At 40.9% G+C, this 18557-nt stretch overlaps 1 protein-coding gene across 1 annotated transcript; it reads left to right on the forward strand.

The window, feature by feature from the left end:
• Positions 1-415: 415 nt before the first annotated feature.
• On the forward strand, positions 416-3017 carry LOC136154707 (cancer/testis antigen 47A-like). The gene is made up of 3 exons (XM_065916874.1): positions 416-983; positions 1845-1986; positions 3005-3017. Exons 1-3 carry the CDS (start codon positions 416-418, stop codon positions 3015-3017), a joined length of 723 nt encoding a protein of 240 aa, XP_065772946.1.
• Positions 3018-18557: the final 15540 nt, after the last annotated feature.

An 18557-nucleotide genomic window follows, 5' to 3' on the forward strand; every position in this document is an offset into this window, starting at 1 on the left:
AGGAGCCTAGAAGACCTCAACACATGTCAGAACCCTAAGGCGTCCAAGAACAAGTAGGCAATTGTGAGCAATTTGACAACCAAGGGCCTTGGCCGTTCATTGGACACAGAGCACGTCAATCTTTGTCAGCAAATGAGTCCAAATCTCGTGACAAGGGGGCGTGTGATGCTGTCTACTCTTCTGGCCCCGCCCCTCGACTGTGGCCTGGCTCCACTGCCTGAGGCCCCGCTTCCAGGGGTCGCTTCCGCTGTTGGCCGCCTACCCTTCCGGTCGTGGGGCCTCCTCTGTGGTTCCTTCAGTGACTGCCTCGTTCCTTCTCACTGCCCTCAGCCTCCGCTCGGGGCAGCCATTTCGGGTGCCACCACCTGCGCCACTGCTGTCGTCGCCTGCCCAGCTGAGGTAACTGCCCGCTGCCATGTCCACCACGGGGGATGGAGATCCAGCCCCTGGCAGGCAGGAAGGCCCAGCAGGTGCGGCGGGGGCACAGGCCGGAGCCCGCGAAGGTGTGGACCTCAACTCCGCGCCTCGCAGGGGTGACGCCATGCCTGAGGCCGAGGCGGGTGAAGTCGCGGGGGCCTCAGGAGGCCTGAGGGAGGAGGCCATGGAGGGCTGGAGCGACGAGGAGGATTCAGACATCGGGCCAGCAGAGGAGGAGGAGGAGGAGGAAGAGGGCGTGGGCCGCATGGTGGACGCGCGCCACTTCCCCATGTCCGACTTCCGCTTAACGTTCGTGGATCTGATGCACTCAGTGCTCCACCGTTTTCACTACAACAACCACATCCTCGTCCGGTCCCCTGACAGACAAGTGCCGGTCCAGCGCCGGACCCAGCCGCGCTTGTCTCATCACAGCTCGGCCGCCATGGCCGAGTTCCCCGAGGTCCAGGTGCCGTCGGTTGGACCGGCGGCAGGGCCGGCGGAGGAAGCCCAAGAGTCTGAGGAATCCAGCTCGTGGGAAATGGCGCAGGAGCCAGCCGCGCCTGCGGGTGAGCCTTCGAGGGGTGGGGGAGGGTGGATTGGGGGTTGGGGTGGATGGAAACACTGGCAGCTGCAGGCCAGGTCTGGGGACCAGGGATCCCAAGGAGGGGGCAGGCTCAGAACGGGGGGCCTTGGTGGTGGTGGGGGGGGGGGGCGGGTGTCAGGGCCTCCTTGAACCGAAGGCCAGAGGGGCCCAGTAGAAACCCAACTCCATAGCAACTTCTTTGGTCTGGGGGGAAGATAAGCTGCCCTCCACCAACCCTGGTAAGAGGTCTGAGATGATTGGTGCCAGTTATGAGCCCATAGGTGAAGGTCAGTGGAGGCAGGTGTTCGAGAGAGAGCTTGGGAGGACATGGAAGAGAACAAGCAAATGGTATACCTCATATTTGGTTCATGGCTTTTTAAAATGGCAAGATTTTGGAAAGTTGATCCCAAAACATTATGAACTCATACAGGAACACTTGGTCAAAATGAAATATTCAGGGGATTGAGGAACTAATGAGCTTCCCCATAGAATTTGTTATTGAGGCCGAAACATATTTTGGCAAGAAAGTTCTGACCAAAACATCCAGAATGCATCAGACTCAGAGGATTCTGATCCTTGACCAGAAGTAATCAGTAGCACAGGGTGACAGATCTACTAGAAAAGAATAAATAATGTGATTGTGAAAATGATCAAGCAGCAGCAAAGTGAGGGCCATGGAAGTGTTGTATCCACCAGAAGGAAGGCCCCCAGTTACTCTTTTCTTAGTTGCTTCTGTCCTCCTGCTTCTCCTAAGGGTAGAGTACTGGATATCTTGCTATTCCTTATGAGTTGGGATTTTTTTCTGTGAATGTCTGGTCCCAAAGTCTATTATTCTTCTCTCAAGAAACAACTGAATGCCAGGATGAAAACTCCAAAGCAGCAGCTCAGGGCACCGAAAGTGAGGGGAAAGAAAAGGAGTATAACAAAAAACAAGAAGAACCAGAAAAGGATCTGGACCCAGCAACTGACAAGCCCAGAAAGTCCAGGTATTGGTGTATAGCTTTGAAAATAACCCAGCTGTTCCCAGGCATTTACCAGTTTTGTTTTTGCTTTTTAATTCTCAGAGTAAATTAAGAAAACGTTTGTTTAAAATTAGTTCAACAACTCAAATTTACCTAATGTTTATAGAACATTCCTGCACCCAGTAATACAAAGAACATGAAGTGAAATATACTTCATGGCTTCTCATTTGTTCTTATGAGGTCTTTTGTCCTCTATCTGTAAGACTACCAACAAGTTGTAAATGTATCGGTACCTAAGACCAGTATTTCTTTAGAAAACAGTGACTAAAAGCAGCAGCAGCTGGGTTGTGCACTAGTTTGGCCTTCATTTCTTGACCACAGAAGTGCAGTCTCCTGCACTAAGAGAAGACGTCTTTTAGAATGTAACTACTTACAACTAGCAAAATGTTCAGAACTTCACGTAGGACCACATTTAGTGATTAATACTTAAACATTTGTTTAGTTGTAGATTTTTATATTTTATGTGACAGACAAAAGAAACAGGCATAGTATGACTTGTTTATCACTGAGTTGGTAGTGAAGGTGTATATCTTGTCTTTAATGATTAACATTTTTTCCTTCATTTTCATAGTGCTGTGTTTCATAATAACAGCCTCTTTCTCATATGGTAGATATGGAAACCGAGGGTCTAGGAGGTTAGAGAGTATCATCTGTGGAGTGAGTACAGGCTTTTAAGGTAGAAAGAGTGATTTAAGTCCCAGACTAGCCTCTCAAAGGAAGGGGGAAAAAAAAGCATTTATGGTGTTGGGCAAGAGGGAGACAAGGTTGGTAGGATCACATGATTGAAGCCATCAGGTTGTACATGCACGCAGTATCCAGGGTGCAGGTTACAAAAGGAAAATGTGTTTTTCTTCTCTCTTTGTTGAGATACAACCCTCAGATAGCAGATATACATAAGGCTGACTGTTTTCTTAGATTTAGAAAGTCTCTGGTGCTGGCTTATGCTGTCTAATTGTTCATTTTCTCTCATTTCTTCCTGCAGTTTGGAAGACTAGAAAGAAGACAGAGAAAGAAGAAAGGATCCATTTTTCACTATTTTCAGATTTTTCAGAAGCCCATGGGAATGTTATTAATGTTGATTTCATTCCAAAATTCATCACCCAAAAAGCAAATAATGATAATATCTAATAAAAAAAATCCAATATCTAATTGACTTTTTTTAAATTTTATTTTCTTAGTTGGAGGCCGATTACTTCATATCTAATTGACTTTTATCTTTTTTTTTATTTTTTATTTTTAATTTTTTGGGGGCTTTGTCATACATTGACATGAATCAGCCATGGAGTTACATATATTCCCCATCCCGATTCCCTCCCCCCACCTCCCTCTCCACCCGATTCCTCTGGGTCTTCCCAGTGCACCAGGCCCGAGCACTTGTCTCATGCATCCAACCTGGGCTGGTGATCTGTTTCACTACAGATAATATACATGCTGTTCTCTCGAAACATCCCACCCTCGACTTCTCCCACAGGGTCCAAAAGTCTGTTCTGTACATCTGTGTCTCTTTTTCTGTTTTACATATAGGGTTATCATTACCATCTTTCTAAATTCCATATATATGTGTTAGTATACTGTAATGTTCTTTATCTTTCTGGCTTACTTCACTCTGTATAATGGGCTCCAGTTTCATCCATCTCATTAGAACTGATTCAAATGAATTCTTTTTAACGGCTGAGTAATATTCCATGGTGTATATGTACCACAAATGCACATTAAAACCACAATGAGGTACCATTACATGCCACTCAGGATGGCTGCTATCCAAAAGTCTACAAGCAATAAATGCTGGAGAGGGTGTGGAGAAAAGGGAACCCTCTTACACTGTTGGTGGGAATGCAGACTAGTACAGCCACTATGGAGAACAGTGTGGAGATTTCTTTAAAAACTGGAAATAGAACTACCATATGACCCAGCAATCCCACTCCTGGGCATACACACCAAGGAAACCAGATCTGAAAGAGACACGTGTACCCCAATGTTCATCACAGCACTGTTTATAATAGCCAGGACATGGAAGCAACCTAGATGCCCATCAGCAGATGAATGGATAAGGCTTTTATCTTTTACAGATAGTTTTAACTAGAACAAATGCTGTCAAATGTAAGTTTAAAAGTAATAAACTGAAATATAGATTTATGTATATAAGTAATCCTGATTTAAATCTCTTTAAAAATGAGAAGCCATTTTACATCATTGGAAGGCATCACATTCCACCATTTGATAAGCCTGTTTTAAATTCTTTTATTGCAGCCCAAAATAAAATTTGTATTTTTTTCCCATTTATTTTTATTAGTTGGAGGCTAATTACAATATTGTAGTGGTTTTTGCCATATATTGACATGAATCAGCCATGGATTTACATGTGTTCCCCATCCTGATCCCTCCTCCCACCTCCCTCTCCATCCCATCCCTCTGGGTCTTCCCAGTGCACCAGCCCTGAGCACTTGTTTTAAAACAATTTTGTAAAGACTTAAATTGAGGTCAAGGCTTTAGATCTGAACTTGTTTACTAGTCACTAGCCATGTGTGGTGCTGAACATTCAAAATGTGGCTAATCTGAGTTGAGATGTGCTATAAATGTAAAAAGTAATGTAAAGTCTCATTAATAACTACATGTTGAAATGATAATCTAGTATAAATATAGCATTAAAATTACTTTCTCCAGTTTCTTTTTATTTTTTAAAAATTTATTTTTACTTTTGGCAGCACTGGTCTTCATTGCTACACGTGGGCTTTCTCTAGTTACAGTGCACAGGCTTCTCATTGAGGTGGCTTCTCTTGTGGAGCATGAGCTCTAGGGCAAATGGGCTTCAGGAGTTGCAGCACATGGGCTTAGCTGCCCCTCAGCATGTGGGACCTTCCTGTACAAGGGATTGAACCTGTGTCCCCTGAACTGCAAGGTGGATTCTTAACCACTTTACCACCAGGGATGCCCTCTTTTTACTTTTTTAAATGTGGCTACAGTCCATAGTCGGACACGACTGAGCAACTTCACACACACACACACACACACACACACACACACACACACACACACACAAATATTTAAAATGACTTGTGTTTTATGTGTATTTCATAGTACTGCTGGGTGCTTTTGAAGGAAACCTGATGGATGGTCCAATTTGCCTGGAGGCCAGATGGTGCTGCTGAGCCTGAGCCCAGACACTGATTTTGGAGCACTGGTTCTCAAAGTTTGGTCCTTAAAATAGCATTATTAGCATCACCCATGAATTCTTAGGCTCCACCCAAGACCTGTGAATCAGAAACTGGGAGTGGAGCCCAGCGGTCTGTTTTAACAAGCCCTCCAGGGGATTCTGATGCAGCCAAGGTTTGAGAAGTGCTGGTTGAGAGCCACAAGGGGCAAAGTTGAGACCCACCTATGGTGGGACCAGCCTTTGTTCACTGCCTTGGGGCTGTTGGAGGTAAATTGAACAGGACAGTAGGGGCTGGATTGGGGAGGAAATTAGGATTCACAGGGACTGAGACACAGAGAGGCTGTGGATAGGGGATGGCACCAGAGAAATACCCAAAAAGGGACAGAGCTAGTTCCAGAAAGTCACAGACATGATACCAGGTATATGAAGTCTTAAGAGAACCTTCACTCAGCAGGAATGGATGGTAGATACATAGAGTTGCCTGTGAGGATGTATGCATATGCAAGCATACAGAAAGGCATGTGATGGAAAGATAAACCATATTTAGGATGGTAGTTACCTCTCGGGGAAAGAAAAGGACAGTGATCCTATTGGGGAGGGATATGTAGTGGGCTTCAACTGTATCTGTAAATTACATTTCTTAAACTGGGTGGTGGGTAAATAGTGTTTATAGTAGTCTTTATAATTTTGTGCAGATCTGAAGTATGTCATAATAAGTAAAAATAAAAAGAGAAAAGGGATAAAATGGACTTAATCTTTGAACTCTGTTTGAGGTAATAAAAAGATAAAGTTGTAGATGACCAGAGTGGAGGATCAGAGAAGGGGAAGGGCCTGGGGATTTGAGACTAGACAGGCTCATTTGTGCATTTACTTAAGTCTTCCTAGGTATCTGAAACATGGTCTAGCTGGAGCATACTTTGTTCCCACGGGCTTGGCTCCTGACCTTGTAGATAACTGTTAACCTACTGTCATGTTCTGTGGTGGCATGTCTTATATTCTATGTGCACATGCAAATACACACACTACATCCACCTATTCCATCAAAACCAACCCCTGGATTGAACCTTTAAATGGCTGGGACCTTTAAGGGTTTTATTTATCTTTCTTTCCCAAAGTCCCAGTCAATGAGTTTTCCTCTTAGTAAGTATTTAATGTCGATTAAAGTGAAGTAAACTTAAGATCCCCACAACTCTTTTTTTTTTTTTTTTTTGGTCACCAGTGTTGACATTTTAAAATGTGTTATATTATTCCTTGTGGCTAGAATCACATGGTGAGACAGAAGGCAAAGCACTCCCTGTCACCATTATTTCAACTGAAAGGGCAGGTCAACTAGTAGGATTTGAGGACCTTCAAACTGGTTCTGATTTGTTAGTATTTCTGTGGTGCTAATTGTTAAAACAGTTTTGCTTCCAGGCCCAGGCAAGAGGTATCTCTGTCTTGAGCTCTATGCTTTAGAGGGCCACTTTGGTCCTCTTCTAGCCATACCCCTCCCGCCAGGGCCAGGAGCCCAGCCCGTGGGAACAAGGGGTGTGTCCCTGCTAGCCCATGCTCCAGGTACCTGGCAGCCCTGAACAGTCCCTGGCCTGCTTCTAGGGCCCATGTGCTCCTCTTAGACCTGTCCTGGGGAGGGCTGACTACACTCACTGCTGGGGTGGGTGCTCCCAGGCCCAAGGAGGGGTTGTAGGCCCAGAAGGGGATGCGGCCTGGCCTAGGAGCCAGGGCATGGGCAGGGGGAGGGGAGGGAGGGCAGCTCTTCCCACACCATCAGGGCAGAACTTAGAGGAGTCTGAGAATTCTAAATCCCAACCTGGCCTTTCAGGTCATTAGGAAGTTACATTTGTCGTGGAAGAAGATACAACATATTTAATGGTTTATCATTTGATTTGAACATTTCAAATATTTTTAGACATGTGAATCCCTAACTGAACACTTTTTCTGAACCTTGCAAATAGGACAAATGTTTCAGGCAGGCCAGATTAAATATCTGCTCTATCACCCCTTTCCCTTTTCACTCCATGTTATACCTATTCCTGAGCATAGTGGGTCTCATGCTTCTGAAAATGTTTTTTAAATTTTACTTATTTTTTAATTGAAGTATAATTGCTTTACAGAATTTTGTTGTTTTCTGCCAGACATCAGCATGAACCAGCCATAGGTATACATTTGTCCCCTCCCTCTTGAACATCCCTCCCATCTCCCTCCCTATCCCATGCCTCTAGGTTGATACAGAGCACGTGTTTGAGTTCCCCAAGCTATATAGCAAATTGCCATTGGCTATCTATTTTACATATGGTAATGTAAGTTTCCATGTTACTCTCTCAATACATCTCACCCTCTCCTCCCACCCCGCCATGTCCATAAGTCTGTTCTCTATGTCTGTCTCTCCATTGCTGCCCTGCAAATAAATTCATTGGTACCATCTTTCTAGATTCCATATATATGTGTTAGTATACAATATTTATCTATCTCTTTCTGACTTACTATGCTCAGTATAATAGGCTCTAGGTTCATCTACCTCATTAGAATGGACTTAAATGCATTCCTTTTTATGGCTGAGTAATAATATTACAATTTATATATGTACCACAGCTTCTTTATTTATTCATCTTTTGAGGGACATCTAGGTTGCTTCCATGTTCTAGCTATTGTAAGGAGTACTACAATGAACATTGGAGTACATGTGTCTTTTTCAATTTTTATTTCCTCAGGGTATATGCCTAGGAGTGGGATTGCTGGGTCATATGGTGGTTTTATTGCTAGTTTTTTAAGGAATCTCCATACCATCTTCCATAGTGGCTGAATCAATTTACATTCCCGCCAACAGTGCAAGAGGGTTCCCTTTTCTCCACACCCTCTCCAGCATTTATTTTTGTAAACTTTTTAATGATGGGCATTCTGACTGGTGTGAGGCAAGATCTCATTATAGTTTTGATTTTCATTTCTCTTTTTTTTTTTTTTTTTTTTTTTTATTTATTTTTTTTTTTTTTTAATATTATTTTATTAGTTGGAGGCCAATCACTTTACAACATTTCAGTGGGTTTTGTCATACATTGACATGAATCAGCCATATAGTTACATGTATTCCCCATCCCGATCCCCCCTCCCACTTCCCTCCCCACCCGACTCCTCAGGGTCCTCCCAGTGCACCAGGCCCGAGCACCTGACTCATGTATCCCACCTGGGCTGGTGGTCCGTTTCACCATAGATAATATACATGCTGTTCTTTCAAAACATCCCACCCTCACGTTCTCCCCCAGAGTTCAAAAGTCTGTTCTGTACTTCTGTGTCTCTTTTTCTGTTTTGCATATAGGGTTATCGCCACCATCTATCTAAATTCCGTATATATGTGTTAGTATACTGTAATGTTCTTTATCTTTCTGACTTACTTCACTCTGTATAATGGGCTCCAGTTTCATCCATCTCATTAGAACTGATTCAAATGAATTCTTTTTAACGGCTGAGTAATATTCCATGGTGTATATGTACCACAGCTTCCTTATCCATTCATCTGCTGATGGGCATCTAGGTTGCTTCCATGTCCTGGCTATTATAAACAGTGCTGCGATGAACATTGGGGTGCACGTGTCTCTTTCAGATCTGGATTCCTCAGTGTGTATGCCCAGAAGTGGTATTGCTGGGTCATATGGCAGTTCTATTTCCAGTTTTTTAAGAAATCTCCACACTGTTTTCCATAGTGGCTGTACTAGTTTGCATTCCCACCAACAGTGTAAGAGGGTTCCCTTTTCTCCACACCCTCTCCAGCATTTATTGCTTGTAGACTTTTGGATAGCAGCCATCCTGACTGGCGTGTAATGGTACCTCATTGTGGTTTTGATTTGCATTTCTCTGATGATGAGTGATGTTGAGCATCTTTTCATGTGTTTGTTAGCCATCTGTATGTCTTCTTTGGAGAAATGTCTGTTTAGTTCTTTGGCCCATTTTTTGATTGGGTCGTTTATTTTTCTGGAATTGAGCTTCAGGAGTTGTTTGTATATTTTTGAGATTAATCCTTTGTCTGTTTCCTCATTTGTTATTATTTTCTCCCAATCTGAGGGCTGTCTTTTCACCTTACTTATAGTTTCCTTTGTTGTGCAAAAGCTTTTAATTTTCATTAAGTCCCATTTGTTTATTTTTGCTTTTATTTCCAATATTCTGGGAGGTGGGTCATAGAAGATCTTGCTGTGATTTATGTCGGAGAGTGTTTTGCCTATGTTCTCCTCTAGGAGTTTTATAGTTTCTGGTCTTACATTTAGATCTTTAATCCATTTTGAGTTTATTTTTGTGTATGGTGTTAGGAAGTGTTCTAGTTTCATTCTTTTACAAGTGGTTAACCAGTTTTCCCAGCACCACTTGTTAAAGAGATTAATAAAGAGCCTCTTGATGAAAATGAAAGAGGAGAGTAAAAAGAGCTGGCTTAAAACTCAACATTGAAAAAACTAAGATCATGGCATCAAGTCCCATCACTTCATGGCAAATAGATGGGGTAACAATGGAAACAGTGAGAGACTTTATGTGGGGGGGCTCCAAAATCACTGCAGATGGTGACTGCAGCCATGATATTAAAAGACGCATGCTCCTTGGAAGAAAAGCTATGACAAACCTAGAGAGCATATTAAAAAGCAGAGACATTACTTTGCCAACAAAGGTCCATCTAGTCAAAGCTATGGTTTTTCCAGTAGTCATGTATGGATGTGAGAGCTGGACCATAAACAAGCTGATCACTGAAGAATTGATGCTTTTGAACTGTGGTGTTGGAGAACTCTAATTGAGAGCCCTTGGACTGCAAGGAGTTCCAACGAGTCAATCCTAAAGGAAGTAAGTCCTGAATATTCATTGGACAGGCTGAGGCTGAAGCTGAAGCTCCAATACTTTGGCCACCTGATGCAAAGAACTGACTCCTTAGAAAAGACCCTGAGGAGAAGGGGACAACAGAGGATGAGATGGTTGGATGGCATCACCAATTCGATGGGTGTGAGTTTGAGCAAGTTCTGGGAGTTGGTGCTGGACAGGGAAGCCTGGCTTGCTGCAGTCCATGGAGTCGCAAAGAGTCGGACATGACTGAGTGAGTGAGCTGAATAATGAGTGATGTTGAGCATCTTTTCATGTGTTTGTTAGTCATCTATATGTCTTCTTTGGAGAAATGCATGTTTAGGTCTTTTTCCCACTTTTTGATTGGATTATTTGTTTTTCTGGTATTGAATTATATGAGTTGTTTGTATATTTGGAAATTAATCCTTTGTCAGGTGTTTCACTTGCTATTATTGTCTCCCATTCTGAGGGTTGTCTTTTCACCTTGTTTATAGTTTCCTTTGCTGTGCAAAAACTTTTAAGTTTAATAAGGTTCCAACTGTTTACCTTTGTTTTTATTTCCATTACTGTAGGATCTTGCTTTGATTTCTGTCATTGAGTGTTCTGCCTATGTTTTCCTCTAAGAGTTTTATAGTTGCTGGTCTTACATTTAGGTCTTTAATCCATTTTGAGTTTCTCTTTGTGTATGGTGTTAGGAAATGCTCTAATTTCATTCTTTTACATGTAACTATCCAGTTTTCCCAGCACCACTTATTGAAGAGGTTATCTTTGCTCCACTGTATATTCTTGCATCCTTTGTCAAAAGTAAGGTAACCTTAAGTGTGTGGGTTATTTCTGGGCTCTCTATTTTGTTACATTTGTCTGTATCTATGTTTTTGTGCCAGTACCATACTGTTTTGATGACTGTAGCTTTGTTGTATAATCTGAAGTCAAGAAGGCTGATTCCTCCAGCTCCATGCTTCTTGTTCAAGACTGCTTTGGCTATTCAGGGTCTTTTGTGTCTCCATATGAATTGTGAAATTTGTTCTAGTTCTGTGGACAAAAAGCCATTGGTATTTTGATAGGGACTGCATTGAATCTGTAGATTGCATTTGGTAGCATAGTCATTTTCACAGTATTAATTCTTCCAATCCAGGAACATGGAATATCTTTCCATCTGTTCATGTCATCATTGCTTTCTTTCATCAGTGTCTAATAATTTTCTGTATACAGTTTTTTGTCTCCCTATGTAGGTTTATTCCTAGATATTTTATTCTTTTTGTTGCAATGGTGAATGGGATTGATTCCTTAATTTCTCTTTCTCATTTTTCATTGTTAGTATATAAGAATGAAGTGATTTCTGTGTATTGATTTTGTATCCCATGACTTTGCTAAATTCACTGATTAGCTCTAGTAATTTTCTGATACTATCTTTAGGGTATACAATCAGCAACAACAAGACGAGGAGCTGACTGTGGCTAAGATCATGAACTCGTTATTGCCAAATTCAGACTTAAACCGAAGAAAATAGGGATAACCGATAGACCATTCTGGTATGACCTAAATCAAATACCTTATGACTATACAATGGAAGTGAGAAATAGATTTAAGGGACTAGATCTGATACACAGAGAGCCTGATGAACTATGGATGGAGGTTCATGACATTGTACAGGAGACAGGGATCAAGACCATCCCCATGGAAAAGAAATGCAAAAAGACAAAATGGCTGTCTGAGGAGGCCTTACAAATAGCTGTGAAAAGAAGAGAAGTGAAAAACAAAGGAGAAAAGGAATGATATTCCCATTTGAATGCAGAGTTCCAAAGAATAGCCAGGAGAGATAAGAAAGCCTTCCTCAGTGACCAATGCAAAGAAATAGAGGAAAACAATAGAATGGGAAAGACTAGAGTTGTCTTCAAGAAAATTAGAGATACCAAGGGGACATTTCATGCAAAAATGGGCTCAATAAAGGACAGAAATGGTATGGACCTAACAGAAGCAGAAGATATTAAAAAGAGGTGGCAAGAATACACAGAAGAACTGTACAAGAAAGATCTTCATGACCCAGATAATCACAATGGTGTGATCACTCACCTAGAGCCAGACATCCCAGAATGTGAAGTCAAGTGGGCCTTAGGAAGCATCACTATGAACAAAGCTAGTGGAGGTGATGGAATTCCAGTTGAGCTATTTCAAATCGTGAAAGATGATGCTGTGAAAGTGTCACACTCAATATGCCAGCAAATTAGGAAAACTCAGCAGTGGCCACAGGACTGGAAAAGGTCAGTTTTCATTCCAATCCCAAAGAAAGACAATGCCAAATAATGCTCAAACTACCGCACAACTGCACTCATCTCACATGCTAGTAAAGTAATGCTCAAAATTCTCCAAGCCAGGCTTCAGCAATACGTGAACCAAGAACTTCCAGATGTTCAAGCTGGTTTTAGAAAAGGCAGAGGAACCAGAGATCAAATTGTCAATATCTGCTAGATCATCGAAAAAGCAACAGAGTTCCAGAAAAACATCTATTTCTGCTTATTGACTACGCCAAAGCCTTTGATTGTGTGGATCACAATAAACTGTGGGAAATTCTGAAAGAGATGGGAATACCAGACCACCTGACCCACCTCTTGAGAAACCTGTATGCAGGTCAGGAAGCAACAGTTAGAACTGGACATGGAATAACAGACTGGTTCCAAATAGGGAAAGGAGTACGTCAAGTCTGTATATTTTCACCCTGCTTATTTAATTTATATGCAGAGTACATCATGAGAAACACTGGGCTGGAGGAAGTACAAGCTGGAATCAAGATTGCCAGGAGAAATATCAATAACCTCAGATATGCAGATAACACCACCCTTATGGCAGAAACTGAAGAGGAACTAAAAAGCCTCTTGATGAAAGTGAAAGAGGAGAGTGAAAAAGTTGGCTTAAAGCTTAACATTCAGCAAACTAAGATCATGGCATCTTGTCCCATTACGTCATGGGAAATAGATGGGGAGACAGTGGAAACAGTGTCAGACTTCATTTTGGGGGGCTCTAAAATCACTGCAGATGGTGGCTGCAACCATGAAATTAAAAGATGCTTACTCCTTGGAAGGAAAGTTATGATCAACCTAGATAGCATATTAAAAAGCAGAGACATTCCTTTGCCAACAAAGGTCTGTCTGGTCAAGGCTATGGTTTTTCCAGTGGTCATGTATGGATGTGACAGTTGGACTGTGAAGAAAGCTCAGTGCCGAAAAATTGATGCTTTTGAACTATGGTGTTGGAGAAGACTCTTGAGAGTCCCTTGGACTGCAAGGAGATCCAACCAGTCCATCATAAAGGAGATCAGTCCTGGGTGTTCATTGGAAGGACTGATGCTGAAGCTGAAACTCCAATACTTTGGCCACCTCATGCGAAGAGTTGACTCATTGGAAAAAGCCCTGATACTGGGAGGGATTGGGGGCAGGAGAAGAAGGGGACGACAGAGGATGAGATGGCTGAATTGCATCACTGACTCGATGGGCATGAGTTTGAGTAGACTCTGGGAGTTTGTGATGGACAGGGAGACCTGGCGTGCTGCGATTCATGGGGTCGCAAAGAGTCAGACACGACTGAGCAACTGAACTGAACTGAACTGATGTATAGTATGTCATCTGCAATCAGTGAGGCTTTACTTCTTTTCCCATCTGGATTCCTTTTGTTTCTTTTTCTTCTCTGATTGGCATAACTAGGACTTCAAAACCATGTTGAGTAATAGTAGTGAGAGTGGGCACCCTTGTCTTCTTCCTGATCTTGGAATGCTTTCAGTTTTTCCCCATGGAGAACGTTTGCTGTGAGCTTATCATATATGGACTTTTCTATGTAAAGGTAGGTTCCTTCTATGCCCATTTTTTTTGGATTTTTAATCATAAATGGGTGCTGAATTTTGTCAAATGCTTTTTCTGCATCTATTATATGGTTTTTATCTTTCAATTTATTAATATGGTGTATCACATTGGTTTGCATATATTGAAGAATTCTTGCATCCCTGGAATCAACTCAACTTGATCATGGTGTATGACCTTTTTAATGTGTTATTAAATTCTGTTTTGTAGAATTTTGTTGAGAATTTTTGCATTTATGTTCATCAGTGATACTGGCCTGTAATTCCAAAAATGCCTCATTCTAATAGCCCATCTTGCTATGATACTGGATCTAGTCCCTAGTTACCAGACTGGAGTAGAAATATGAACCATCTTGCCCCCTCTACTGCACTACCCTCCCACTGGTCACTTTCTTTGCTTCCTATGTGTTTACACACAAACCTTCAATAACACATCTTCCCCATACAAATACCCACCTGGAAGCCATCAGTTTGGTCAGGCACACCTAAGTGGAGGCCCTTTATGCCCTGCACTACCCCTTAAGAACATTTCATTTCTCTGACAACCTTCAGGTCTGAATTGTCAATATCCTATTTGATTGCCTTCCCCATGACAGACTACAGAACAGGTTCTGTTGTATTTGTTTTCATATGCAAAGATCAAAGAAGTGACAAAGAAGCTGGATGCTATTAAGAATGTGTCTCTGGGCATGAAAAAATAACCTGTGTTTAAAAACAGAGTTGTTAACTGTGGGAAAAATTAATAATGGTGAGTTCTCAGAATAAGAATGACCTAATGGAAGTTCACACTGAGATGAGAGAAGGTATAACAGCTAATCTACCAGAATTACCTGGGTAAAGGGCATCCACCTAAATGAAATTTCATGAAGAAATTACAAAGGAAATAAAATGCAATTAATCAAGAACCTAGCATTATCAAAAAGGTAAAGATACATGTGTTTTATAGAGAAAGCACAAAAATCCAGCATGTGATTGCGTGGTATCACATTATACCATCATCAGGAAAGCCAAGGACCCATTGGTTTTCCTCAACCATTACACTCAGAACTCAAAAAGCACAGTTATGTCTAATCCTGCATTTCTGTTTAAGCAAAGTAGCCCCAAGGTATCAGAGGCAGACACAGTGAAAGCTATACTAAAACACTTCTGGGTTTCCCAAGAAAATGAGGTAGGCACTGCGCAGGAATCCAAAGGGAGCTCACAGTGTTTGATGTGTTTGGGGGATGGAATTAAAGGGGAAGGACTTGGAGAGGAAATTTTAACCAACTTCCAGTGAACCTAGGTGAAAATCTAGGGTGGTTGGTGCCTTGGAGAGCCAGCCTATTAACCAACTGACTCTTATGATGGCAAATGATTCTACATCTTTTCTCCTTTGCCTGAAGTTCTTAATGGAGGCAATGCTACAAAAGACTGTGGGGCAAGATAGGAAGGAAGGAGTCAAAACTTGCTGGGCTACTTGTCCCCATCCCTCGTAGCTAACCATCCCTCTCATCCTGACTCCTCTCCTTTCCCACTCCCCATTTTGAACTTCCCTGTTCTCTGTAATTGGGGGTGACTGGTTCACTGGGGATGTGGGGGCTGTTCAGCCTAGTAACTTTTGAGGTATGTGTGTCTCTAGGAATGGGGGCAGGAAAGTGTCTCTGTGTGCTCAGTCATGTCAGACTCTTTGCAACCCCATGGGCTGTAACCCGCCAGCCTCTTCTGTCCATGGGCGTTCCGAGGCAAGAATACTGGAGTGGGTTGCCATTTCCTTCTCCAGAGGACCTTCTGGACCCAGGAATTGAAACTGCATCTCTTGCAAATCCTGCACTGGCAGGCAGAGTCTTTACCACTGTGCCACAGGGTGGGGGCAAGGGCATATAGTCTTGCTTTGTGCTAAAACCTTTGAAGCAGAAGCTCCTGAGTGGAAGGCACTAAAAGTTTGGTTACATGGAGTTCTCCACTTCAATGCTGGAGTGAAGGAGTAAGACAACTCTCCACCGGCCCCAGACTTTCTTCACTGTGGTAAGCTTGTTGTCTGCTTGATTAGAAGTATGGTCTTTGGCATCTGTAGAATTTTGAATTTCAGCAAGGTCTTAAGAGCTTCAACAATAGGATATGTAGGACATGCAATACATTTCTGGGCAATCGAAGACAGGGTCACAGTGAAATTGAGGCAAGATGCCAAACACTAATGGACTAACCAGAGGAGTACAATAATCCCCAAGAAATGTTCTGTCTCATAGGGAAGTGCTTACTGTTGCTAGACTTGGAACAGATTGACATGGGGCATGTGTAAAGAGTGTTCCATATAAGTGTTCTATAACTTATAATTAGTACAATAAGTGTACTATTACCCAATTCACAGGTATTAGGGTCCCCCAGGGACACAGGGAAGGTGATTTAAGGGGTAGTGGACTGATTGGGAAACTAGTCTTTACAAAGCATGGAGTAGCAATGAAAAAGTGAGACATTTAACTAAGCACATAGTCCACAATCTTTGGACTAAATCATCAGGACTTTTACATTAGAGATACATTTTTTTCCTTTGTCAAGGAAAAATGACCTCTTAATAACTCCAAGAAAACATTTTTGCATCCTCTCTTCTAAAGCACATTGTCCCAAGATAACTGCTTTATAAGTAAATCTGAAACAATGTATCCAGCATCACAGCCCTTTCCTGAAAGCAGAAATCTCATAGGCAATGGTGAGTATTCAAAACAGGATGTGAAAGCCATGTAGACAGTCAAGACCTAGACAAGTTAAAACAACAACTGTTAATGATAATAGTTATCCCAAATAGACAAAACAAGTCTCATCAAATTTAAGAAAATTGAAATTTTATCAAGTATCTTTTTGGATTGAAATGTTATAAAACTAGGAATTAAAAACAGGAAGAAGACTGGAAAATTCACAAATACATGGAAATTAAACAAACAGTGCACTCCTGAACACTTAATGGGTCAAAGAAATCAAAGAGAAATAAGAATAATGTATTGAAACAAATAAAAATAGAAATAGCATATCATAACTTATACAGCAAAAGCAGTTTTAAGAAGAAAGTTTATAGTAATAAGTGCCTACATTAATTTTTAAAAAAGATCTCAAACAACCACACATTATACCTCAAGGAACTAGGAAAAATATAAGCCCAAATTTAGCAGAAAGATGGAAATAAAGATTTGCAAATAAATGAAATAGAGAACACGAAAACAGAAAAAAGATTAATGAAACTAAAAGTTGGTTTTTTGAAAAGATAATCAAAATTGAAAAACGTATAGCTAGAACTAGTCATGAAAAGTAAGAGAAGATACAAAATTATGAATGAAAAGGAACCATTATAAATGATACCACACAAATACAAAGGATTTTAAGAGATAACTATCAACAATTACACACCAACAAATTGGATAACCTAGAAGAAATGGATAAATTATTGGAATCATACAACCTACCAAGACTGAATCATGAAGATATTGAAAATCTGAACAGAACAGTAACAAATAAGGAGACTGAATCAGTAATCAAAAAATTCCCAACACATAAAATTCCAAGACTATATGGCTTCCCTGGTGAATTTTACCAAACATTTAAAGAATTAATGCCAATCCTTCTCAATTACCAAAAATTCAAAGAGGTGGGAACCCTCCCAAACTTATTTTATGAGACCAGCATTACTCTGATACCAAAACCAGATAAGTACATTATAAGAAATTATGAACCAATATTCCTAATGAAGGTAGATGCAAAATTTCTAAACAAAACACTATCAAATTGAATTCCATAGCACATGATCAAGAGAGATTTATCCCTGGGATGCAAGGAAGGTTCAAAATATACAAATCAGTAAATGTCACATTAATAGAATGAAAGATAAAATCATATGATCATCTCAACAGATGGGAAAAAAAGAATTTGACAAAATTCAACATCCTTTCATGATAAAAAAAAAAAAAATCTCCGCAAATTAGGTTGGAAGGCACATACTTCAACATAATAAAGGCCACCTGCAATAAGTCCACAGCTAACACCCTACTCAATGGAGAAAAATTGAAAGCTTTTCCTCTAAGAACAGAAACAAGATAAGGGTGCCCACTTTCACCACTCCTATTCAGGACCGTACTCAAGTCTCAGAGAAAGTAGGCAAGAAAAATAAAAGACAACAAAATCAGAAAGGAAGAAGTTAAGTTGTTTGTTTGCAAATGACATGATCTTATATACAGAAAATCCTCAAGACCTCATTAAAATATTTTAGAACTAATCAGTGAATTTGGTAAAGTTGCAAGATATATGATCAACATACAAAAATCAGTTGCATTTCTATACACTAAGGACAAAATATCTGAAAAAGAAATAATGAAAATAATCTCATTTACAATACATCAAACACAATAAAATACTTAGAAATACATTTAACCAAGAAGGTAAAAAGATCTATACACCAAAACTATAAGACACTGAGGACAGAAATTGAAGAAGACATAAAGGGAAAAATATCCCCATTTCCTGTATAGAAAGAATATTGTTAAAACGTCCATACTACCCAAAGCCAACTACACATTCAATGTAATTCCTATCAAAATTCCAATGACATGTTTTCACAGAATAGAAAATGCAATCTAAAATTTGTGTGGAACCACAAAAGACTCCAAATACCCAAACAATCCTGAGAATGAACAACAAAGCTGGAGAGATCACACTTCCTGATCTTAAACTATATTACAAAGTATAGTATTTGAAACA

Source organism: Muntiacus reevesi, chromosome X (assembly GCF_963930625.1).
Source record: "Muntiacus reevesi chromosome X, mMunRee1.1, whole genome shotgun sequence".
NCBI lineage: Eukaryota > Metazoa > Chordata > Mammalia > Artiodactyla > Cervidae > Muntiacus > Muntiacus reevesi.

What these genes read in the sequence shown, in the direction of transcription:
- LOC136154707 (XM_065916874.1), top strand. Translation starts at nt 416, where the DNA reads ATGTCCACCACGGGGGATGGAGATCCAGCCCCTGGCAGGCAGGAAGGC. An exon ending in GGAGCCAGCCGCGCCTGCGG is followed by an intron (nt 984 to 1,844) that starts GTGAGCCTTCGA and finishes TCTTCTCTCAAG; the next exon opens with AAACAACTGAATGCCAGGAT.